The 26,805-nt window shown below is 41.8% G+C and overlaps 1 protein-coding gene across 11 annotated transcripts in view; it reads right to left on the bottom strand.

Moving 5' to 3' along the window:
• Nucleotides 1-26,805, bottom strand: part of EPHA5 (EPH receptor A5) — a 194,566-nt gene that overhangs the window by 56,095 nt on the left and 111,666 nt on the right. For 8 of the 11 annotated variants that reach the window (XM_054064901.1, XM_054064902.1, XM_054064905.1 and 5 more), the window contains one exon: nucleotides 25,116-25,451. The exons of the other annotated variants lie outside the window; for them this stretch is intronic. In XM_054064901.1, the coding sequence (XP_053920876.1) occupies nucleotides 25,116-25,451 (336 nt within the window). The remainder of the gene's footprint in view (nucleotides 1-25,115; nucleotides 25,452-26,805) is intronic. 11 annotated transcript variants of the gene reach the window in all.

The raw sequence follows: 26,805 nt of genomic DNA, 5'->3' as shown, positions 1-26,805 counted from the left end.
GTACATTTCTGCTTTCCTGAGATGAAAATTAATCAGAAAGAAAATAAAAGCACAGAAAAACTACTCTACTTTTTCCTGTTCTGTTTCTTAAGAAGAAGAAGGGGACATACAAAATAAATAAATTAAAGTTTCTGCAGAAGATGCATCATTAGTCACATCTGAATAACTATAGGAGATGATTTCATGAGGACTTCTAGGACATTCTTCCTCTGCAATCTTTCATAATGACATTAGCAGTGAATTGGCCATCTAGGCAACAAACCTAGAATTTAGAACATACTCTGCTGTGTCCCACTAATGTTTAACATACAACGATGCTTAGTGGAATAAAATGTCAATTATATTTTAAGAGAAACTAATGTTATCTTGTGAATGACCGCTGCACCAACATAAAACAAATAATCCAGTTTCTACATCTCATGGTCTATCTAATGCTCTCTCCCACTCAATTACTTTTGTCTTGACATTTTTCACTCTGGCAGAAACAATAGCTAATGGCTCCCATCTCAGCCTCACAGCCAGTGAAGTTCTCCAATTGTGATTAAAAAAAAAAAAAATACTAGTTACCATCACCCTTAGTACAAAAACTAAGCCACCAGTGCAGAACCTTCAATGAAGTTCTACGTCTGCCATGGCAGATCCCCACTTAATGCAACCCAGAGTAGCCCAGGAACAGATGCTGATTTACACAGGCAAAGGGGTTGACACTTCTCCTCCTTTTAGCTCTCCAGGTATCTGGGATTCAGATCATTTTCTCAAGATAACTAAAGCATCAAAGAGGAAGACCCTGCTGCTACCATCTCTGTCCTAGAGTAAACATCTATGACACAGATGTTTATAGAAACAGTATCAACTTTTATAGGAATCTATGCTATGGATTTTCATGTGTTTTTCACATTCGCAATTTCCTTTACTGTGAAGAAAATGAAACTTGTACCAGAAGAGTAACAAACCAAGTAATTCTGGTTCCACTTTGAAAGCACTGTATAGCACAATTTTCTACTCAGTTTCTAATTAATGACATTACTGGATTCTTCTTCTCAGGCCTTTGGTGACTTCAGAGACTGGAGGATGATCTGCATCACTAACTGAGTCACACTAAAGGCCTGTGAAATTGCAGGTGGCTTCAAGAAGTAGATTGATTTTTAACAAGATAGATACATTAGTTAAAACAGGAAGATTGTTTTGATGCGGAAAATAAAAAGACTTCACAGTATTACCTCTTTGCATGTCTGTATAAAAAAATATACTTTTCTAAAAGCTCAACACTCAACGGCTCCCCTAAGAGTACTTCTACTGCAGATATACCTGTGCCATAACTTACCGTTTAATTCATAACTTGACTTTTGTGCCGCAGCTATTAAAATCCCAAAGTGTCCCCCAGTTTGTCTGATAAAGAGTTGCAAAGCTCTTTCTCTCTTGAAGACAAGTGGTTGCAAACCACACCTGGCTAGTTAGGCAAAGAGGTCGGACCCCAATTTGCCTGCGCCTTTAAGAAGTTCTGAAAACTGAGTCCAGGGAATAAAAGGTCCTTTCAATTCTACCTCAGATCTTACACGGGTTTTCAGTGGTGCATAGGCCCTAAACAGAGCAAGGGGGTAAATTTCAGCTGCAGGATTAAATCCAAACACCTTAACAAATCCTAAAACATATCATATATGGTTCATATATGGGAATCATCTTTCAAATGATTTTTCAAGGTATCTCTTGAGTGAACACAATCTTCAGATTTCCTTAGTAATGAATATATAGTGTTTCTTCACATCTTCTACCTCCCAAGATGAACATTTCAGGTAAAAGCCAGGTCTTAGACCTATTTACAGTCTCTGTTACCCACCTCCATTTTGAATGCCTTCAAAATCTGAGATATTTTGATGTGTGCCTTGAAATGAAGAGGTCACACAGGAGAGAAGAATCCAATTCAAGCACTCCGTGGCCCTGACAAAAGGCAGGGCCCCATTTTTGTAACATGAGTTCATGGCTAACCCAGGCAACAAGATTTATCTCACATAAAAAGGGCTGATCTTAGGTGGTTCCCACCTTAGTCTCTAAAAGATTAAATGCAGCACCCTGAACTCAACAGCACAAAATGACTTGACATCCAAGCTGGTCAGAGAGACAAGGTGTTCCCAGATCATGCTGCCTCCCAGCTGGACACAGGATTGCATTTGTGCAATGTGAAACTCAAATTGCTGCCTAATTCTCTTGGAAAGCCTGTTCTTTCTTTGATAAAGCTTTCCTCAGAGTTTCTCTCTAGACTTACAATTCTTGGACCTAAGACAGCAGAAAAGTACCTTTGCTAAAGGCAAAGAGAGGAGGAGGGATGCTGTAGGTTTGTGGGCACTATTAACCTGTAGTGCTAACTAACCACTGCTTTTATTATAACTACTAGCAGACCCACTGCAGAGAAGTGCTTATGGTTGGAAGATATAAAACAGAAAAAAAAAATCTGCAATTCATACTCAATTGGAGAGATAACAAAAGTAATATGCATGCAATTTGCTTTAGCACAGAGATAATTAATCTCTTACTTCTGATCTATGCAACTGCTCAGGAGATATAGCTGGGTTGAGAATGGGACTGCAAAGCACCAATGTGGTCTAAGAGTACAAGATTTACTGTGCCCTAACACCCTGTTTTTGCTGTAATTCCACTGCCCTAGCACAGCTTGAGGGAAGGAGGGGGGTGCATGCATGCTAAACCCACCTAATTCAAGGCCATCTTTTCTCTGAGCATCTCCTGGAGGAGGTTCCATGCAGAGAAACAGCAAAGAGAAAAATCAGAGGAAACCAAGCATCTTCTGTTTAACAGTGACTAGCTAACATCAGCTGATCCACCCACAAGGACCGATTGCTTCTTGTTGCAAATCTTTTGATGAACACCCCATGATATTTAGCCATTCCTATAAAATGGTATTCAAAGAACAAATAGCATGAGAGCAGTATTACGGCATGTTCAAAACCGCTGCTCAAATCCTCATTGTATTAACTTGCGCTATAAAAACGTATCTTTAAAATATAATTTTTTTTATTAAAACTGATTACTTATTACTGATGCATAAGTTACAAAAATAATAAATGCATAACTTTAAAGTGTTTCTATGCAGTCTTTTCCTCTTAATCAAAATATGGTGTTAATTGTAAGAAAGTGGGGCTCAACACATACTCCTTGAAGGACAGTAGATGCAGCCAACACAAGCTTTGCCATTCACAAAATATTTTGTCTTAGCAAAATATTGCTAAGGCTCACTGAAGCCTCTACCTTTGAGAAGGCAACCTGGGCAGGTATAGCAACGTCTCACCTCCGGTACACCTTTCTACTTGCCCTCTTGCTGACTGCACAAACGTTTCCATAAATCACTGCTTTCTTCTAAAATAACTAAATAACTTCTAAAAAACTTAGTGTAATGAAACTACACCATAAAATAGCTATTATATGTTGCAATCATGACAGGATTACTAGCAGAGCCTAAAGATATCACAGGATCTGGGCACTAAACTATAGAGCCTTTAGGGCAAGACTACTTTGTCATTCCTCATGTCCACAAACCTCCTGATATATACAACAGTGCCAGAATAAATGGAATTTATCATCTATATCACTGCCATCTTCAAACACTGCATAATGCTGGGCAAGACATTTAAAAGCATATGATTTTAAAAAATAAATTGGATTCTTGCCATTTGCTTTCTATTTACAGATTTACACATACATCCTTTCAGCTCCTGGCTATCATGGAGGCTAGACATGTACTCTTAAACACATAACTTGCAGGCACAGTCCTTTAGGAAAACATGACCAGATATCACAAGAGAAAATTGCAGGTGACAGGAACACACCCCAGCAATCTTAAAAGCTGTAAATAAGGATAATGGCATTAGCAGTAGTTTATCTCGAGGTAGCATGAGCTAACTACCACAGTAACCGTTGGAAACGCCCACTGTTGAGATGTAGAGAAATGAGAAATATCCTAGCACTTCAGTTGATGAGAAATGCTCTTTAGTCTAGTATTTTCAATTCCTTCGTGATTTTCAAGATGGCTTATCACAGACAACTGTAAAATACTGAACACACTCATCTTGAGGAAGGGGAAGTGTTACCTCCAGCTTGTTCACTCAACAAACAGGTTCAGTGCCTTAACAGTAACATCGGTGCATAAGAATTTTAAGGACTGTCTATAACAAAAGCTATTAAGGGCAACATGCTTCCTAACATCAATCAAGGTAATTTTTTGCCCTTGAAACCAGAATGCTTGCAAATACTCACTTGTATCTTGCAGGCACTCCACAGCCATAGTTACGGGCATGATGGTACAAAATTCCCTTCATAAATTTATAAAAATGAAAACTTAAAAAATTGGCCTGGCAAAACAGGCCATGGCTATAATTCAGTTTGGGAAAATCATTTTCAATTGCCAGGGCTAGCGTACATTCATTTGTACTTAACACAGCATTAGCCCCGAATTCTTCACAGGCAGTTCCTGTTGGGCTATAGTTTGTCCTGATCCTGGGAAGGGAGAGTGAGACATTGGGGCACCACAGTTTGCCTGGGCTGAGGGAGAAGGGCTCTCTGCTGTACCTAGGAGGCAGTTGCCCTAGGGCTGAGGTGTACCTGAGGCAAAGGGCTGTCAGATGATGGAAGGGAAGCACAAAGGAACGTTCCTATAGGGCACAGATCCACAGGGCATTGTTAATGCCTGTTTTTGTATTTTCCAGGGCCTCTGGAAATAAAGATACTAAGGCTGGGGAACAGTTTGTGGTTAAAACCAGAGGCAGATTCCTTTACATCTTGGAAACACTGTAATTTCCCTACATTCCATTAGTGGTTTAGTTGTGAAGCCTAAGAATAAATGCTATTGACTCATAAGACTCTTATTATAAATTCACTCCTAGCAAGGTGATAAGGACTCCAGCTCTGATCCATCAAAGTGCTTTGGGAAAATGCTTAACTTTAAGCATGCGAGTACTACCACTGCTGTCAGCACTTTGCTGGATCATAGCCACAGGGCTCAGCATTTTCCAGAAGAATCCTCATTATTGAGTGTATTTATCAGGTTAGCTTCCAGCTACTTAACCAGCACCTCTCCCATCATTAGTAACCTAATATCTTATTTGCATTTAAGCAAAAGCTTCCTTTTAAAATCCACACACCATTAAAAACAAAATCATAGCTACTGCATAAAATGCATAAAATGTGCATGTTCCTGCTCCCTACCGTAACTCACCTAGACTGGCTCCTTTCTTCATACAAGACTTGCTGTATCCTTCTTCCTGCTGCTATCAAACTCTAAACCCGGTAAACTCAGGGACTGTTTTTAAACTGTGTGGGAAATTTCACTCTCTGCCAAAGCTGTCACTCTGTATGATACACCAATCTGTCTTGCTGATGAATTCTAATATTAAAGCCAGATTACTAAAGACTCCAGTGAAATCAGAGGCAGCCAAATGAATTCCTTATGTTTCCACTTGAAGAACAGCTACTGAAGAGCTGCAGCAGGTCAGATAGAAGAATGGACAAAATCCTTAATTTCTGTGGTAGTTAGTTTGGGGTTTCCTATGGTACTTGGTCTTTCCTACTACCCCTGTTCTTCTCTCATGTCTTGTTCAGAATTGGAAGAAAAGCACAAGCCTAGCACCTCTGAAAGGACCGTGAGCTGGCTACAGCTTTGCAGAACCATGCTTCAAGTCTTTTCCATAAGCAAGTTCCCCAGTAAAGACCAGAAGGAATGAAATTTAACACTTCTTTAAAAAAATTAAATCAATCAAACTGGTTATATTAGAACAAAAACCTAGAGTAGGAAAGCCTCAAAGTGACTAGATCTGAAACAGAAATGTTTATGTACTTACATATACTTGTTACATATACTTGTGATCCATACACCTGGATCAGCTTCCCAGGAGGCAGAGTAGTGATAGATCAGGTCCTTAGGGAGAAGAGGAGAGGGCTCATATGAGCTGGTAGCTCTGTACTTTGCTCTATTTCAAATGTTGGGGGGAAAAAACAGTACATTTTGACGGAGTAGGGAATTGGAGAACAAGGAAAAGTTGAGAAAACTAAGAACAAAGACTGAAAGAAGCAAACTGTTCAGTCCCAGGGAAAAAGAGACTGAAAGAGACTGAAAGAGAACTCCAAATAAGTAAAAGACTGCTGCCTCTGGAGCAAGACAAGCACAGAATTAAATTTAAGAACAGCTTTCTAAGGACAAAAATAATGAAGCACTGGGAAAAATCACCCAGTGAACCTGTGGCATCCGTGTCTTTGGAGGTTTTAAAGCAGGTTAGATGAGCACATCCTGAGATCCTTCCAGACACACACTCTACAAAGGCACTTGGGTATCGTAAGGTGAATGATAAAAATAAAAGAGTTCTTGAAAGGCAGAGATCTTGGAGACATACATTTCATGCCATTTACCAGCCTGCACGTTTGTGCCAGGAGACGTTAAAGAAAAATCTAAATTGTAGAAAACAGCTAGTTGCATGAAAGGGTGCCACTGGGATAAAAGCAGCAGACCAGAGGAAATAACACCGTCTCTGCCAGAGACTCATAGCATAACCATGGGCAAGTCACTTCATCTTTCCTTGCTCCTATCTGTGCAATGAAGATAATGATAATTCCTTTATCTATTCTGACTTGAGGGGCAGGAACTAGCTATTCAGATGCTGCCAGCACAATCCTTGCTTTGGCCTGCAGGCACTGCTGTAAGGCAAATAAAGAAAAGAAGGAATACCTGCAAGCATTACTCCTGGCAGCCAGCTTCTTCTATTTAAATCACAAGCAACTTGGCGACACCATGCTGAGCTCAAACATGGAACAAAGACCCTATATGAGTGACAAAACTGAAAATGATGGGCAAATTTGTGGGAAAGGCTTATTTTCATAATTTAATAATTCTCTTCAACTTCTGTTTTCAAGCAAAAGCACTAGTTGTGTACTTAAAGATAAGAACTACATAAAATTGCTTTGCTGAGGTGAAACTGCAGAGATCACAACAGAGAAACACAAAGCCCAGGATGAACATGAACGTTTTGAATAGGATAAATGCAACTGCATATGAAAGCATGGCTCTTGACTCTCCCACCCTGCAGAGGCATTACCTCCCTGCAGTAAGCAAATACAGACACTCTTCTGACGAAAAATATGGCAGGCTTTTCCAGTCCAGTTGGTTTCTGAAGGCATTGAAAAGGATTTAGAGACAAACTCAAGAACACTCCAGAACACTTCTGATAGTAAAAGGCAATTTACAAACTGTACAAGGACTCCAGTCCAATTTTTCCCACTGCTGCTGACAGGGTGTGTTCTAAGCACTTGCCCATGACTGGGTCACCACAGGCTTTGGAGGTCAGGGCAATGCTATGGGAACAGGAAAACAGCCCAAGCATCTGAGGGTGGGATTGCCACCCAGAAGCAAAATGGCCCCAACAGAGATTTTCAGGTGTTTTAAATTGTAGCTGCAACATGTGATGCATAAATGGACGTCTGATGCTTCTCCTCAGCATCAGAACTGCGACCAAACAGGGTTTTGTCTGCAACACACTGCTTAGCATAATCTACACTGGTTGGTGGCTGGTACTCCCGCAATAGCATTTTTTACTGCTTTGTGGGTATGACTCATAAAACAAAAAATCAAGCAAGAGATACACACATAGGATAGTGGAGCAGAAATTTTCTGCATTTTTTGCTTGCATTTCCAATAGTGCTGCTCTCTAAAGCATTAGGGTAAAAAATATGCCACAAATTCACATTTTAGGGCTACCTATCCAGTACAAGTGAGAGTTCATCAAGATTTTCCTTCAGATGATGACTTGAGTCATCCACAGGGCTGTCACTTCAAGATCAGACAAGTACAACATTTTGTCTGCATGGGGCCAGGGCTCAAACTACTTAGACTGAAGTGGCAGAAATTGAATCCTACAGGTTTCTCTACTATCCTATTCTCCAGGACTCTGCCTATCAGGATAACTTTTCTCTCCTTAAATGTGCCCTGCATAACTGTGAGATGATAACAGTAAGTGGCATTAAAAACGTGCATGATAAATGCTATGCATCAGGTAGGATAACTAAATAACTACGCATAGATTCTGGGGTATATTAGCCTTCTGACATCATAACTGATTGTCCCTAATCTACGACAGAAACAAAACAGCGATTACTTCTTCTCAGACAATTCAGCTTCTGTTTGTCTTTGCTTATTCTGCTCACCTTCTATACAAGGGGAAAACCCATTAACTAGCTTTAACCGCTTTTAAATCAGTGGTATTGAAAACAGGATCCTATCAATGCATGTAATTGATCCCATTTTTACAGGATTGCCTTCCAACGAGTAGCAAAGGTGATGCATTCGCGTTACCAAGGTCATTGCAGTGAATGCAAGAACAACAAAGATTTGGGTTCGTATCAGGATTCAGTTACAGTGAAGTATTTAAATGTTGCTAGTCTACCCCACAAAAAAATGAGAAGTTCTCCAAGAGAGCTATGCACAGTTAAGTAGGCTTAACAAAAAGAGCAATATTTAAAACTCTGTACAAATACTCTGGACTCAGTTAGAATGTGTTTTATGCTCATTTAACTTAAATTCATAAGCCTATAGGCAGCCAGTAAACCAAGATGACCAATTTTTATATCAACACCCCTATATTCAGGATAACATGATTTTTAAAGAAGAGATAGTTTAGCCCTCTCACAAAACACCACTGACTTTTTATCTTCCTTTAAGCCTATAATGATCCATCAGATCATTATTGATTACCAAACTTCACTACACAGTGACTTGTACTGAAGACAAAAAGTATACAAAAAAATGCACACTTCTATGAGTCATCCAGGAAAAAAAAAAAACAAACCCCCCAAAATCAAGAAAAGACTTAGGTAAGGTAGGCTTCACGTGTGCTTTTTAAAGCTGAATGTCCCTTGAAGACTGTCAGTGAATTTCCAAGCAATTTGGTAACATCTATCAGTCTATAAAAATTATAAATCCTGATTTTAAAAAGCCTGCACATACTGAACTACCACATCTAATCAGCGTCCACAAGCATTTTTATACTATTTAGCACTCCAGTGTCCAGAATTCAGCTCCGTGGACTACCCTCTCATAGGCCTTTTCCTATCAGTGATGAATGCATCTGAGAAAAGTGGAAATACATTTTTCTCAGTGTTACCATGCATTCAAAGTGTTAGATAGCTAAGGAAAAAGAAAAATCAAAATCCCATCCAGTTGTACAGCTGTCAAGCAACTGCTTGCAGAGACATATATTATGTCATGCAGTACACAAACACTTTATTTATTGTACTCCAACCAAAATCACTCAAGCCACTAATGTCTCTCTAACTTCTTGTGCATTGCTTTTATAAGATACTCATATTACTTCCTTCTTTCTTTTGCTAAATGAAAGACGCTCTGACCGCGTAGGCACATTTTACCTTGTATCTTGAGAAAGATACTGCTATCATATTTGCATGGCTTCCAGTAGCCACTTAGTCTTATAACTGCTGCATAAATATGGACCACAAGTTCCCACTGGCATCACTGGGGTGCTGCTCATTTTAAAGGTGCTGGAGCTAGTTGTGTTCTTTTGTTTATTCTGAGACTATGGCCTTTAAAGTCTGGATGTGACATTTAAAAGGGCCATTAAATGCCATATCCTCTCTCAACCATGAATCTTGTCTAACACAGCAGTATATTATAATCTCAGTGATTTAATTCTTGAGATCATCTCTTCACTGACAAGAACCAGGATGGTCACTATGATAAAGCTCTCGGAACTCAAAAAATATCTCAGTCACTGACCCAATAATAAATCTGATGCTCTCTGCTTCATCTTTTCCTCAGTTAGGCATGTCAAATCACGTATTACAACTATATACTAAACAACCTGGGCAAAGGGATTTTCAGAAAATTGTAGGGGGGGGAAAGTAGTTTTGCAAGACACTGCATTGTTAAAAGAAAGAAAATCAAAATGTATATACTTTCATGCACCAGAGAATATTGCATTCTTAATACCCTGGGGAAAAAATTCTGTTTCAAGCCAGAATTTCTAGAGCCCAAGCAGAAACACAAGCAGCACCTGTGACGATATCTGGAGGGAAAAAGTGGGAAGATCAAATCTACCTGAGATGTCAGGCCATACCTTGCACTTGTCTGCATGAAAGACTATTCACTGACTTTATCAGAAGTAGCTTCCATACAACTAGGACAAATATTTAAGGAAAGGGGAAACATAATGTATCCCTCGAGGTACTGAAATAGCCAAAGCAATGAATGAAACAGAAGACCACTTGGACCTACAGTCAGCAGCAGATTAACACTGGAAAAACTTACTGTTCCATTTTGGAAGAGATCCTATCTATGGTCTTGTACTGTTCAGCAGTCCTCATCAGGAAGGATTCAGATGTATGCTAAGATTCAATGCGTAAACCTGCATTCCTGTGCAGAGCACTAAAAAGTAGTCAAGAAACATGGGGGAGAAGGGGAGGACACAAATAAACTAAGTTAACTTCATGGCTCAACCTTGACTTCAGTGAAGCACAGTGTCACCAGATCCTGGTGACTTTTGATCTCTTCTCAGCCCCACTGCTGAACTCTTGGGTGACCTCAGGAAAGATCACTTCACTCTCCCTTGCAGTCTATAGAACGTGTGGGAGGGATGTTCACATCCTGAGCAAAGCACTGCGAGTTTCACAGTTAACATCTTCTGCTGAAGCAAGTACATCATCCTTGGCCGTAGATTTAGGCCTGCAGCTGAAACAACCTTTCCCTACAGATTCTCCTTGTCCATACCTTCCCAAACACATTTAATTAAAAAGCCCTGAGTGCTGAGCTACTAATGATGATCTTTTACTGAAAATCCTCTTCCTCCGTCTAGTCGTTCCTGTCTTATTCCTAGCCACCACTTCTAGTCCCACTTATTTCTGCAATAAGCTACTTCTGCCTATACTTTCTTCAATGGGCTGACAAGAGAACAAGTTTAATCCCCAACACGAATTTTTTTTCATTTAAGGCTGCAGAACCCTGAGCCTGTGACACGTGGCTGAGGTTATTTCATAGACAAACCTCTTCCCAGCAGCTCACGGGACTCCAGGTTTCTCTTCTCCAATGCTGGCACACAGAAATACCCTGTGCAACAGAGCTCAAATGGAGATGAACACTACTCTCTCTTGGCCAATTTTTTTCTCTTTTATGTGCGTACATAAAACAGGCAGTGGTGAATAATGCAGCCAGCAACAGGGAAACCTCTGGAAACGTAAGAATATCAGGGATCCACAACATTATTGTAGCAGGACTATGGGAAACATCTGGTTCCTTTCCAAGCGCCCTCCTACCACTTGACAGTACAACCAGGTTGGATGATGGGAATGTCTATCTGATGGGCTCTTAAGTCTCCTAAATTAGATTGATCTATGCGCAGCACACAGCAGAGCTGCAGATACTTCCTAATGGTATGAAGTGACAGCTCTCATGATAAATATACACATCCTACGTACAATTATGACTGTTTCTTAATAGCATTAAGATGGCTGCAAGATACTAATTACCCAATAAGAATTTTGCAATTATACCCCATCATACTTTACTCCTAACATAGCTACGTTTAAATAAACAAGGATTTTGCTTTCAACATCACCAAAGAAAAAGTTTTCTCCTTTGATCCATTTTGACTTTCTAAATGTGATCATGGAATTACAGAAGAGCAAAATATCCCATTTGCTGATGAACTGCCAGGGCTTCACTGCAGTCATTTTACCACTATTGAGAAATGTTGTTATCCCTTTTATTAATCAGTAGGAGTAATGATGTTATCTGAAATGAAAGTAATCTCACTAGCTAATTCCTGTTATTCTCTAGTCAGAATTTCAATGTTTGCCATGAACTGTTTGCAGACTTACCTTTACTTTAATTAACAATACCGCAAGATCCAAGGTATTCCCTGTGCCTAATGCCGATGTCATTAGAAAAAACACATATCTTACCTGCATCACCTGCACAGACACTGGCAAGCAGCTTACACTACAAGTAAAGAGTACAGAAAAGCTTCTTTCTTAGGCACATGGAAGGGATGTTATGACAGTTGTGCCAAAGGCACACAGATATGGAAGTATTGTTCCTACAGTGAAGTAAATGGCAAAATCCCTGGTTCACTACATTGCGAAGAAAATTAAACTAGTGCAGAGCAATTTATTTATCTTTCTGTGTGCTACCTCTTGATATTAAAACAAATAGACATCATGGTCATCTGGGTAAGAAACTGGTTAGGTGAGGTTCTAAGAAGCATAATGAGAACTCAAGCTAAACCATTCTATGACTCTGAGTGTGGGAACCTGCAGAACTAAACACAATGTGAAAGGATGCAGTAATGCTAGCATATTTTTCCCTGTTCATGTGAGCACATAAACAAAAGTTGCAATCTGTCTGTCTGCCTTTTCAGGAGTGCTGTTTTATGACACAGTTAATGATTTGGCACAAAAAATTAAAGCCTTGTACAGCAGCAATTGCAAATGATCTTTGCCTTCCATCTTGGAAGATGAGTAATGTAGGTCTGTGTTTGACCTCTTTATGAGCATTTTGCTTGTGATGGGAGGAGAGGGAAGTTGAAATAAACACCTAAAAATAGAAGTGTGCAAATGATGCCATGATGTACAGCCATCTTGTTTACCATTATCCTTAGCCATAGATTTATTACAATGCTCTTAACATCTTTCCTTCCCCCCCTTCCTTTGTAATTGGAACTCCGTCTGTGAAATGTAATTAAAGCTCTCATAAATACTGCCAGCAGCCGAGCCTTTTTTCTTCGAAGTAACTAGTAACATCTTCAACCTCCGATACAAATAGACTAATGTATCTTCTCACACACCCCACTCAGGATGGGGAAGTCAATCTTCCCACCTTCTAGATAATTAAAGTCACCCACATTATGTGCTTTTCCTTTGCCACTCCCTCACCTTGTCCAACACATGTATCACCCTGTCATCAGCTCCCTTCCTTTTATCTGATTTATTCTGTTTCTAATCACTGAACAAAATCTAGCGCTTTCGAGAAGAGCTGGAGGAGTCCTAGGCACAGCTCTGCAGGCTTCCTTTTTCTTGCCTCCTCCCATTTTATACTAAAAGACAGCCCTTTTAACTCTTTTTTTAAGAGGGATTATTTCCTGCAACCTAGAGAGTTTATTCATGTCTTCAAGAGGAAAAAAAAAAAAAGGTTACCCTCTTTTACCTTCTTCCATTCAGGGTAAATGACTGAGACATTAACAGTGAAATTCAATGGTAGTTCAAAGACTCCTTTGGGCCCTAAAGGTTGTATATGGCTGCTGGGTACCAGACGAAGCCCAGTTAACCAACAGGTGGCTTCATTTAGTCTGTGAAAAATAGCTGCCGCTTCTCTTGGAGAGGAAAACACTCCTGGATTCAGCTAAACAGCAGCTATAAAAGCGTTTGACTCAAGGCATCTCTGAAGTATTTAACCACCCACCTGGCAAAGGGAGAAGGTGGCTGCTCCATGCGTTGGAGCACTGCTCCGGTTGTGGCACCAAATCTCTCCTGCTATGGAAAAGGGTGTAGACCTTCCAGGGTCCAATGGTTTAGGAAACACGTGTCCCATCCCCAGAAGTACATCAGTACTTCTACGAAGTGGAGTAGCTGGAGCAGGAGACGCAGAGGCATGACACCCGACAGCCTCATACTTCAGATATTTGTATAATCTCTCATCAAACCACTGCTGCAGCCCCTCGGGCACCTGCCTGGGGTTCAGCCATGGGGACCAGAGGGTGATGTGACCCCAGATCACAGTATCTCAGGGGAGGACAATGTGATGCAACTGATACCTCTGGCTGAGAGGCAGCTCCCTCACTAGCCCCTGGGCAAATGCTCTCTTACCATATAGGTTCAAAAGTTAAGAGGTAGACAAACCACTGAAAACTTTGTTAAGCTCTCAAGATGATAAACAAAGTGTCAGTGCCTTTAGTACTTCATTACTGCTATTTTAAGTGACATTTTGGTCCCTTATCAATAGGGACAAATTAATAGTTGCCAAGCCACTCTAAACACTATTATGGCCAAAAGACAAATACAACTCATCTGAAGAGGTAGCAATTGCTCTCCTGATCTACACAAGTAAAAACAATCAGGATTTTAGTTACATTGAATTGCCCAGACTTCCGAATTTGCAACCCATTGGAAGGGACACGTCATATTATTAATGGTTCCAGTTTTAGCATACAAAGCACAGCTTACCAGCCATAGGTATTGCAGGCAATGCCTTGCACTCATCTGGACTTGCAAAGATTGTCCTGACAGACAGTGTAGAAGAGGGAAGGAAACTGTCACCACTGCAATTAATATTTGTTAGCAGACACCATACCACACTTTTCCACAAGCTATTCAGCATATTTGAGTTCACTAAATGCTTTGGATAAATATACTATTGATTCTCATATTTATTTTTCATTCTGCAGTGAAATTAAAACCACAGTAATACTAAAACCAATTCAGAAAAAAAAAAACAAAACCCAAAACACAAGCCCCAAACCCAGCAACCCACCCATGAGCCCATCTCCAGTGGACTCTGACCAGCCTCTCTTATCTGCTCTCAGTCAGTATGGTAAATAGGTTAGGAAACATCTCCAACACAGCATAGGATTCCAGCCCCAAAGGAAAGGCTCAGCAGGGGCAGAGGAGCAGCAAGAAGAGTCTCAGCCCTCGTGTGCATGCTCTAGCTGGTCACACCGTACGTCCATGCCTCAATTTCCTCACCAACGAACCAGTTGCCAACAAAACCTCCACAGCGCATAAGTTGTAGGCAATGAAATAGCAGCTTACTAACATTAGGCACACCTTACAATGATGTCGTATCCATCAAATCTGGATACAAGAAAGCTAAGGGAACTTGCATTTATTTACTGCATTCATATGCATAATGACCACTTATTTCCTTTTCATATTTTGTCCTACATGAAGAACTAGACACAGTAGAAGCTGAATTAAAATAGCAGTCATCATTCATTGACTAATATCAGAAGATACAAGAACAGTGTGAGGCCGTGACAGATGCACAATTGTTATTTGAGCGCAAGCAATACTTATCAACTCCCTGACCACTTTAAGGTGATTTGTTTGTTTTGTATAGATGTTCTGCAGGGGCTGCAAATAGCACTCAAAACCTTGCAAGGCTATCTGACTCTGGTCTCAGACAACAGGTAGCAGAGAGTTTAGTGCATTATTTCTGTGGAAAGCACAGGCGTTTTGTCCTTCAAGCACATCCATCTTTGCTAGTTGCTGTCTGCAGTTCTTGAAATGGTGGAGATGGGTCTGTGCCTTCATGTGCATCCTTGCGCAGTCACCCTCCAGCTCCTTTCCACCACCTTTCAGGGACTGAGTCACACCTGGTATGCAGAGTTGTACAATAAATTAAATAATCTGGTCATTTCTGCAGCAATAGTCTTTCAGTTTACTGAACTGGTTGAGAGCATGTCTCTGTGGAAACTGTTCTTGCAAGGCCAGGCATTTAGGGGCTCATACCATAAGTCTCCAGCAAGGTCAGTGAGTGATTTTGTGCCCTTGGTGCCACCCTTCAGGAGTATAAGGCAGAACCACCCTCAGGAGAACAAGGCAGAACCACAGAGCTCTGTGGTTACATGATCCAAGGCAGTAACGCATTACTGGGAAGGGAGAGCCCTGGAGATAACTGAATAACAATGCAGTGCAGGTCAGTCCCCTGTAATATGCCACACTAATGCTGAACTGTGTGAAAGACAACTCAGGAGGACAGTGCAATTAATAATCTACTTGGCTGAGCACAACTTTCCCTCTTTAGATCGAGGCAGACTGAAGAAAGCTGGGAAGAAGCTATGAAAGAATTACACGCAGGGTCCTTGTAAACAAAAGGAGAGCGAGCAAGCCCAGGTTTCTGCTTCTACCCGATTAAACGATGCTTTCTTTCATCTCATTTAGAGGCCCAGTGCAAAGATGCACAAGTTTTGCACAGCAGGATGCAGAAGCACCAAAGGCAATTTTGATGTGTATTCAAGGGAAGGCTGTAAGCAGGTGCTGGTGCCCTCCACTGGCATTTTCCACCTAATTCTGCAAATATGCTCTTAAGGCATTTTCATCTTTCCCTGCCAAAGGCCATGCAGAGCTAAGGAGTTGGGAGTAAAGGCCCCTTCTACTGCTTGACTTGCCCACAACCCCTGGCCAAAACCCACAGAGTGGATTTTGCCAAATGCTTAACAGAGTTTGCAATTTTTTCCATTGATTCCCACATAACAGTGTTTTCTCCAAGGCTCACCCAAGCCGAAGAGCCTGCAGGATGAGGCCAGTGCACTTGCGGCCTCTGAGCAAAGAGCAATGCATTGCCCCAACTTGCTGCATTGCAGCAAAAAAACCCTTTGCCTAGTGCCGCCATAACCAGTGGGTGTCCTGCATTGATTCGTGCAGGGCCTTTTGATCAGACCCCGTCTTCTTAAAAATTATCAAGCCTGAAGAAACAGGAAAATAAATAAATAATGACATTTTCCTTCTGGTGATTTATATTGTACTGATCTAGCCGGAAATCCCATTAGTTACCCGCTTTGATCAAGACTGTTCCTCCAGGACTGGGAGATGCAGAAAGCACTCCACCACATCGGCAAACGAGCACATCTGAAGTGTGTTTTAATTAAAGCCTTCCAACTCCTGAGCTTTTTGTAATACTTGCATGTAGCTGAACTTTGACCCAGCTGCTGTGGAAGAAATACAGTTTATTGCTGGGCTGTCCATCACCTCTCAACTAGTACCAAGGCACTCCAGGTAGAGTTCTCCAACCTCCCATCCCGGCAAGGAGAGGAAAGGCTGTAAACTGGGGTAAATTACTAGCCAGGTCTATTACTGCTATTACTTTAACCATTCACAAGAAAATAAAAGTGCCAGAAGTAGCATTTCAGATATCTTTCAAGGAAAGAGCAAGGGGTTTCCTGTTGAAGTACACTGTAGTAGCAACCACAGTAGAACACGTGAAAAAACCTTCCAAGTTTTGCTGAAACACACATCTCCAATAACAAGAGATCCAGAGGAAAAAAGCATTTCAGCCTGATACTGTAAAATTCTAATTGGGAACCTGGAATTTATGCACATTGCAAGCTGGAGCTCAGTTTGGATACGGATACAGCAAAGTCTTTCCTGAGATGCAGAAGTCAGGCTATTCCGTGTGTACAGACAGCAGGTGAATCAGCAACCAAGTGGAAATAATCTGGCCAAATGAACAAATAAATAAAGAAATTACAAACTACATACTAAGGAGAGGTCAGGCTCACGGCAAAAGAAAGAAAGCAGAAGGAAAATAGGGACAGAAAACTGCCACTCTCTTTGAATGCAGACTTGGCAAGCATGCAATTTGGTACAAGGGTAGCAAAAGCAAAAGCCATCTGAACCATGGGAGCTTGACAAAGCTGTCACAAATATCCACATCAAACAAAGGCAGGTCATCTTTGTCTTCTGCCTGATATGTGGCCTGCATGTCTGTATATACATACAAATGCATAAACACTGCCGTGTGTGTGCTTACATCTTCATGCTCGTTCAAATTCATACTATCAGCACAACAATTGCATAGGAAAGGAGAAACGCTCTGTGAAGTTGCTATACCCTGAGCAGTGTTTTCATACTACAGTTCACTCAACGCACAATTACTGAAACACAAATGTTTCAAACTATTCTGGCTTCTTAACATTTGAGGGAGATTACTATAAAGAGCTTACATGGTACAGCAAAAAAGCCACAGCCAGAGAGCAAGCGGGACGTTTATGAAATGCCTATGACTCCCCTGCTATTTCCCTAACAGCATCGGAAGTATTTTTCATTCTTCTTTTGGCTATTTTTGAGTCCCGGCGTCTTAAGACGACTTTAAGAAGTATCACCTATGCATAGTGTTAAAAATGTAAAATTACTTTTAATGCTAAAATCCAAGAAATAAGATATCAGACAAAGGAATTATCGGCTTGCAGCCCAAACCTGTAGAGCCGAATAGGATTTTATTAGCAGTAAAATTCAGAAGCTGCGTTAATGGAAAAAAATAATCTATACATTGATGTCATCTGGGCAGTGAAACCATTTTAGATGCTTTACTTTTGCTGTCTGCCAAGTACTGTGCTCAGCACAATACGAAGAGAACTTCTTGGCCCTGAAGACTGTGTTTCAAGGTGATTAGAATTAGATTAATATGAGATTACTTGGCAATCCTTTAAAAATATGCCAGCAAAATGGGAAATAAAATTTTAAACCAGCACTATCACTCTTGCAATATAACATCAGTGGTGCTCTGTGAAAGCACAAGCCTCTTACAGCTCTGACCTTGTGAAGATCTTACCATATCTGATCACAGTATATCCTGCTCTATGCCTTTTTGGAAAATCTCAATATTTGTGCCTTATATACCTCTCAAAACCCAGATTTGGTTGCCCAATCTTTGTTATCTACCCCAAAACTGAGGCTACATTGCTGGTGATGATACCAGCAGCTCCAGGACATTACAGAATTGGAGTCAGTCCTGCTGGCTGCAGCACCTCAAATATGGTATTTTGGGCACATCTTGCTCCCTCATACTCAGCTGCATGGCACCATCTGGGTGCAGTACATGGATAAATTTTCCTCAGGTGTAACTGGGTTTTTGCTTTTCACAGCTTATGCAACTGCCTCACAAGCAGCATGCCTTGAAGGAGACTAAATGCTTTACTGTAAAGATATTTGTCTTGCTGCCCCTGGGAGATGGTAAAACCTGCACCCTACTGCACAACGCATATTAGATGTCATTTGTTGAATCTCATCACAAGAACTTCAGTGCATTTCTCCTTCATTTTTTTAGGAGGAGGTAGATGGGCACGACAATTTCTTAATATTTTTATTTTCATCAATAAATAAGATATTTTAATTTCATCTCAAAATTGAAAGGTCTGTCTGTAAACTGCAGGAAAATGCTTTTTATTTCATCTCTTAATGTCCTCATATATCAACAATGGGGTTCTCTCACATACTTCAATAAAAATGATCTCTAACTAAAAGCCATATCGTAAGTTTGGGGATTTTTTTTTTCATATTGTAAAGAATACTTTCAATTTTCAATCATGTATTTCTAACACTCCAACTGTAACAAAAAGACTTATAACAAACTATGAAAATGTAGCAACTACAGACTGGGTACTTATAAATAAAACTGCAAAATATTGAGCTGATCCATAAATTATTTGGTAGCAGACACCAAGCCATCTGGGCCAGGGTAAAGTCATGATTCTTGAATAGGATGCTGGATGAAGATATTACATAAGTGTGGCCATCACAAAAAAATTCAAACAAACCTCTTGTGCAACACTGCTTTTCAGGTTTTACTGACAGCATGTTTCGCTTTTAACTATCTATGATTGCATTCTCTGATTACATGTGACCATGCTACAAAAATAAAGCAAATACTTCTTGAAGCTGATTACCAGCATATGTATGGGACTTCACAAATGAAATTAACCTCTCTTCCTGCCTGAACCCTCACTGGCAGCTTAAAACACATTTTCGCATCTCCAGGACATCCACACCTGGCAGAAGTATGATGCCACAAGGTGAAACTGTGCTGCCACATGCTATGGTGTAGGGTGCACCCAGGTTTAGATGGAGATTATGGTTTTCAAGGCAGTACTAGTACCTCTAGTTATTGAAATAACCCTGTATTGGCCCATCCTGGCATGGAAGATTACACTTTGCTTTTAAGAGTACATTGTTCTAGGCTAAATGCTGCAATACTGGTGTTAATGCACTAGAAGCTAGTGCAGGATCTCTAAATGACAGTGCTTTCCAATAGACTGTAAGCCTTAAACCCTCTACTTATGCCACTAATGGCCCTGCTCTGGTGAACGTGAATCTAAAGCACAGCTTAAACTATCAGACATACCAAATTCACACAGGATTGCCTACAGTTGCTAAATTTCTCTTGGAGTTTATAAAACGATTAGACAAATTCATAGAAGAAAAATCCATTATGGGCTATAAAGCACAAAGAGGTTGTCCCCAGAGGTTGGGAGGAAGCATCAGTACGTGTCTGTCTCGTGCTTATACCCTTTTTATGGCATCCACTACTGGGAAGATGATGCAGCTCTGTCAGTCAAGTACCATTACTATGAATGCTTACAGGCAAGCCCTGCTCACTACCCTGGCTGTGGAAAGGGGGTTTTCCAAAATCAAGAATCTACTTCAGGTTTTGTAAAACCCAATTCAGCAGTTCTTGTTGAAAAGTAGAGGTGTAAAACGATTTTTGCTTCTCATGCGAGATGCATGCAACACGCTACATTTACTGGAGCATCCTCTCAGAAAATTTTGTTATTGTTAAAGAAAATAAGAAAGCTGTCCCCATTCCCAGTCCCAATCAAACAAGCTAGTGGGACTTGAAAGATGTAAGACTCTGACCATCCTACAGGACTTGAACCAGTCCATTCCCAACGGCAATTTCTAAAAACACGCTTTCCAGCACAGCCACCTTCTTGTCTCATATTCTGACGTTTTCTTACCAGACTGTGCAGAGCTGTAGTCTATCAATTTTAAAAGCATGCAACTGTTGACATAACAGTGCAACAAGATGTACATTGCAGGTTTCCTTTGACTGCTTTTCAAAGACTGGTACAACCTGAGTGCTAAGAAAAATCCTTTCTCCCTTGCTCCTCACCACTGCAGCATCCCAGCTTGTACAGAATGAGAATCATGGCTCTCAGCATACCTCCCTACTCCAAGAGCTTTCCAGCTGCTCCAAGCACCTAGTGTTTTCTTTCATGAAGCGAAAACTTAGCCATGCTTCCCAGGCAGCATCACAGGTTGCCAAGGTCCTGTCCTCCAACACCTTTGTTCAAATAGCACTGCTGCACCACAGGAGGCAACTTGTTTCTCTGGGTTGGCCTCAGGCATGCAGGCTCCTTGAGGCATTAGACACATTAACTCCTCCTCTGTTAGCAAGTACATTTGGATCTATCTTTCTCTTCTATCCCAAAAGGCTAGAAAATATCATACAGGTCACAGAAGGTGGCTGAACGCTGGCTTTTGACTTTTCAAACAGAAACAGGCATGGGGCTTCTCTGAAAACACACACAGAGAAGGTATTTAAGTGTAAAGGAGTCCATGGCATTTGGGACGCCAGCAGGAGAACTACCCACTCTTACACCCCCCACCTCCAGGTCACCTCTGTGCCTGAAGCCATGCCCAGCATGGGAGACGCTGGAAACAAAAAGCAAAAAGAAAAAAAAAATGCTTGGCTGTTTAGGATGGCTTAAAGCGAATACTCTCGGTAGTTTTTAAGCCTAGAAAGGTTTTAAACGTTGTGTCTTCCCAGTATGCTCTTACAATGATACAGTGGGCATGCAGGCAACCATGAATCACAACTGCTTGCTCCCTACGGACCCATTACAAGACACACATCTCTGACCACAAGATGTCATGGTGGATGCTTTCCGTATACAGGGCAGATAAGATGAAGGACCTCAAGGGAGATGCACATCTCTGTCTAGAGTGACAGCGTTACTTAATCATCCAGCTTGGTGAGATTGCTGAGAAAAGAAGTCACATGGTCGTCACTTGGAAAACAAACTTCAATATTAGCAGCACACACAGATCGCTCTCTAGAAGCTGTCTAAAAAGGGGCGTTAGGTGGCAGTTTCAAAAATATGAAAACTTGAGCAAAACCATGAGGAAGAAAAGGATGGCTAACTCAATCTGGTCATTGCCACTTATGAATTATGCACTGGGCTTCAGCCCATGTGCATGAGGCATGTTTTCTAATGTGTTATGAGGGTGCATTACAGATGGCTCCCTGCCATCCGTGCTGGGAAGTCCCTTGGGCACATATTTTGCAGCAATCCCATAGGGGAGGATGATGCTTTGTCCAACTCATGTGCCTACAAAGGGAATAAGGTCCTCTGTTGGCCTGCAGCAGCTCTAGGGAAGTCACAGTGGAGGCTTGCACATTTTCCACCTCCTCTGGCATGTAGCATTGCTCACCCTTCCTAGAGACATCCTTTCTAGCAGAAAATATCTGCAAAATCCCACAGAAAAAGCAGAGGTTTGGGGATTGCAAGACTGTGACAGGGGAGCTGGTCGTGTATCTGGAGCCAAAGTCCACTGCATCCCATGGGGGCCAATCCCATCCCAAGTACCATTAGGTCCCCAGAGACTGGGGGAACAGAAGCATGCTGGGGTCACCAGCTGAGATTAGCTGATCTGCCTCCTCTTGTGCATGAAAACATTACAGTATTTCCAAATCTGATTTCAGAAGTTCAGAGGAAAATTACATCAGTCTGAAAATGTCAGATTGATTGCCAGTGCCGATTCTTTTTCTCATTATTTTAAATTGGAGAGAGAGGAAGTGGAACAAATTATTTTGGAGAAAACCACATTTTTTTCAGGAGGCAATCACTCAATTCCTTTGAGAGCCCAAATCAGAGGTAGTTTCTGCTGCCAAAAGCTCCCATGCACAAAAGACTTGTGCAGCCAGCACCCTGCTGCCTGTGCATTCTCTGCAGTCCTGAAATTAGCATGGTCTTTTTGAGATGGACAAAAGTCAAACCAACAAAACAGACCCTGGCATCTCTCTGAGTGCTGGATTACTGAATACCTGCCAGCAAGACTCCAGCAGCCAGAGCTATGTCACAGCATGTAATTTTTTCGTTTTCTGCAGCCAGCAATTCTTATAGCAGAATTTCTCTTACTGATGCAGTCGGCCTTGCGCCGCTACCTTCAGTGACTCAACTTCATTACACAAGCCTTCATGAAAATATAATCACACTATCTGAAAACCTGTGCAAGGGAAAGGATGAGGCTCAGAAGATGAATCTCTTGGTGGTAATTTCAGGGGGAAGATGAGTGGGCTGAGATTCCCTTGAGCTCCATGTGCCCCGCCTGCTCTTATTTGAGAGAGGATAGCTGAAGGTGAGGCTTTTTCAGAGATATCTAGCATCTTTGGGTATGGCCAGGCACAAGACACCTCTACCTGCACACCTCCATTACTTGCCTCAAAGGACATTTTTTTGGAGGCACCTTAAAAAAAACAGATATCCACTTTTTCATGCTTGGCAGCTAGTCTGATTTGCAAAGTTCTTCTCTACAGCTGCTCTAACTCTGGAATGGGCAAACTGATGATGGCCCCTGGGAAACCTAAAAGAGCCTGTTTGATGCTACAGCTCCAGCAGACAGAACTGGTTCTCCTGCTGGACAAGCAGTGGGACCACCCAGAGAGGCAACAAAATACAGTCACCACTCCTTGCTTTGGAGAGCAGTTTAACTCAACCTCCTCAACACTAGAGCATGTCAGCAAAATTTCAACACTGCAAGGTGAGCTAAACACTCATGGCTTGATCCATTTGTAACTCCCTTGATTGTGGCTCCACGAGGGTAAACAGTGAGAGGGAACCAGAAGCTACACTGTAGCATGAGCCACATTCATCACAGGTCTACCATTTCCTACAATGGCCAATATAAGGCTGGAGGTGATAACTGTGCCATGAGTTTACTCTTGGCCTGACGCACAGGAAGGCAGCTACGTGGATAAATCCTGCAGCAGCTATGGAGAGTTTAAGACATAACTCACAAACCAGTGCCATTTGCTCACAGTCTGTACTGATCAACAATGTATCATTTCCTCTTGTGCAGCTACATTTACTGAATTTTAGGTAGATTTAGCTCCACAGGTCAGGAGAAATCCAATGCCAGCAATGAAACAGTAATGCAAACCCATTAATAGGAAAACACACTTTTTCTAACAAGAGTGTCACTGGCAGCAGCCTTCACAAGTGCAAACACCCACTGGTCTGTATAAACAGGTACCTTCAACAGGTGTCATATTGTCATCCACTGATGTTCCTCCAGATTTCCTCCCACATCCATCAGTAGCAAACCTAGCATGCCGTTATTTCCGTTTCTTGAGACATATCTGAACAATTTGTCCAATACTTCAATGATCCAGTGTAATTACCAGGATGGGTGAATGATGAAGTGTGATGTAATTGTACTCTCTTGCTCTTGGCTGCCAAGCCTGTGCATGTACACCTGGGTAACAGGAATGAAAGACAGCCCTGCTCCAGCTAGTGTTTTGCCGCTCCAGAGTGAGGATCTACCAATCTCCACCCAGCTCTTACGCTGCATACCCCATCGAGTTTCCTGACCAAGCTTCATCTGTAAGGAGGAGGCAAGGAGTGGCTCCGGTGATCTGACAGAACATACTCATGGCTCCAAATGCCACTGCTCCACATTGCTGGAAGGTCTCCACAGGGGACAAGCGCCACTGGGATGCACTGAATTAAACGCTAGCAAGAAAGTTATCTAGGCAAAGCGAGAGACCCTAAAATACAGAGCATGAGGAAAGAGAGAAGAAGGACAGAAAGGTCTCCAGGGCTAACAGAAGCCATTGGATGTACCTGCTGTGTTGATATGCGTGGAGGGAGTTGTAATCATGTTTTGCCTCCCTTCCCACCTCCAAATGACAGGAGACAACAGCAACTCCCTGCCTTCGTCCAATGTGACAACTCTTTTCAACTGCTAGACAAAGGAACAGATCAGTCACTATGATCTCTGTCTGTACAGTGCAAAACCAGGGACACAGTATGGAATGACATCTCAGCCCTACCTTGTTGGAGAAGCAGTAACAGTATCTTACACCAGCGTGAGTTCAGTCACATTAGCATCACATTGCAAAAGAGGGATTAAATTTCCTAAGTCATTAAAACAATTTTCTTAGGTTAACTCTTTGCAAATTAAGGATGTTTTAACCCTTGGCATTTAGAATCAAAATGAACTCCTAGGAATTTCCCTTTCACAACAGGAAAGGCAAACGTTTTCTTTCTGGTTTAGTGGGTGGATACACCAAAATGTAAAGAAGTGGAGAGATCTCCAAGTAGGTTAGTGTGAAAGGTAAAAGCCTCAAACCCTAGAATTGTGTCCTGCTAGAAGTAAACATGCTGAAGACTGCAGTAATTATAACCTATGAGAGACAACCACCTCAACACAGGTATTTGAAGAAGCCACAGTCCAGCCCTCCATCCTAGGAACTTCCACCCATTTCAAAGGGAGGTCTGCACTGGGTCTGACTGGCTTGGGCTCCCACCCCAGAGATTTCCCCAGGTTGAAGATCCACTTACCTGCCTGGTTTGTGGTTACATTTACAGACACAAATTGTCGGGCTCCGGGGCTCTGGTCGGACACTCCATTCACTGCCTCAATTTCAAAGGTATAGTTTGTATGAGCAAGCAGATCCACCATCATGACAGAGGTGTTTTTCAGGCCGGTTTGCTGGGGGAGGTACCTGACATGACTGCCACACGCCTCACACAGACCTGAGTGTGAGTTGCACTTCTTGCATGCAATATAATAAGACACATCTTTCCTTCCACCAGTATCAGCAGGGGGAATCCATTCCAGAAAGACACTAGTCTCGTTAACATTTGAGATGGCACTCCGAGGAGCAGAGGGGGGTCCTGGTTTGTAAAGTGAGAAAAACACATAGTAAAAACAGCATTATCGATCATCCTGCTCTCTACTACTCTCAAAGCTGAAAGAGATGCCTTGTTGCTCATATGTCAAAAAAGTACACAAGGGCCATTTACAGCAGCACCCGAAGAACTGGGAAAATGGGGATTTGTTTTGAGCACTCCCACCTCACCTCAAGGAGTCCATGTTGGGGTGCAGCTACCTGCACAAGATGACAATACACAGAATTGGCTCAAACCAAATAGAAGGGAGCACCGCATCCTGGGTCATTGCCTCTGGTGCTCTCCTTGCTCTTCCTGCAAAGGGATCTGCAAATCTTTGTTCTGTCCAAGTCAGCTTCACTAAGGGCAAGATTCCTCCTCCTCACCCCATTGTCCTTATATTAGTAGCCCTTAGTCCTAAAAAAGACATGGCCTGGAGTATTCTCGTTACTTAGGTATTCAGCTCAGATGCCAAATCTTTCCTCTGCATGCACTCACCTCTCCCCATCAGCTATTTGGCAAGAGCGAAATCTAAGCTTCGTCTTCCAAGTCATATCTAAGTGAGGTGCTCGATGTAGCCCAAAGCAGATAGTGATCCACATGGGCCACTGGAAATATGGCTGTATCCAGCTACTCCACGGCAGCCTTCTTGGTCCCTGTCAAGCTCTACCATGGTTGTTTAGCCACACTGTGCTTGTTTATCCAGCCAAGCCTCCCCACTCAGGATGTCAGCATGGCACTGGCAAGAATGTACAAGGAGGAACAACTGCTGCAGATGTACCACCAGGGCTCCTGCAATGGCAAGTCATTTTACTTTGTTCTCCTGGGAAAGGGCATGGCTGGGCAAAAAAGCCCACCCAGAGACACCTTCAAGACTGCTGACCTGCACAAGGCGCTGCAATTTTTCTGATTTTAGCAGGCTTGTGTTGGAGATGAAGGGCAAGCTACAGACACACCTTGATGACAACATGAAAGGACAAGCAGGGATCTCATGCGAGAGAATGAAGAATGCTAATGAATGAGGAAGAAAGGGGGAATTTATCAAAGCAAGCCAGCATGGATTTTAGTTACGGCACCACCAGAAGCTATAGCAAAGACTGGGATTTTCCAAAGGAGACAAAGAAAGGATGGCCACACAGTCCCCTTCAGTTTGAATGAAGCTGTCAAAATCCACGAGCAGCTCCTTGAAAAGAGCCTAACAAGCAGCTTCACCAACTAGAAAGCCATAGAATTTAACAGCCTGTCTTAGGCTGTCACTTCTTGTTTTGTTGAGATAATTAAACTCAATTCGTTATTTAAAAGAGGTAGTGTTGCAAAAATGAAATTACCTGACAAAGCAGAAGCATTTTCCTCTATTTTC

The sequence above is a fragment of the Cuculus canorus genome, chromosome 4 (assembly GCF_017976375.1).
Source record: "Cuculus canorus isolate bCucCan1 chromosome 4, bCucCan1.pri, whole genome shotgun sequence".
Lineage (NCBI taxonomy): Eukaryota > Metazoa > Chordata > Aves > Cuculiformes > Cuculidae > Cuculus > Cuculus canorus.
This window is presented reverse-complemented; position numbering and strand designations above follow the sequence as displayed.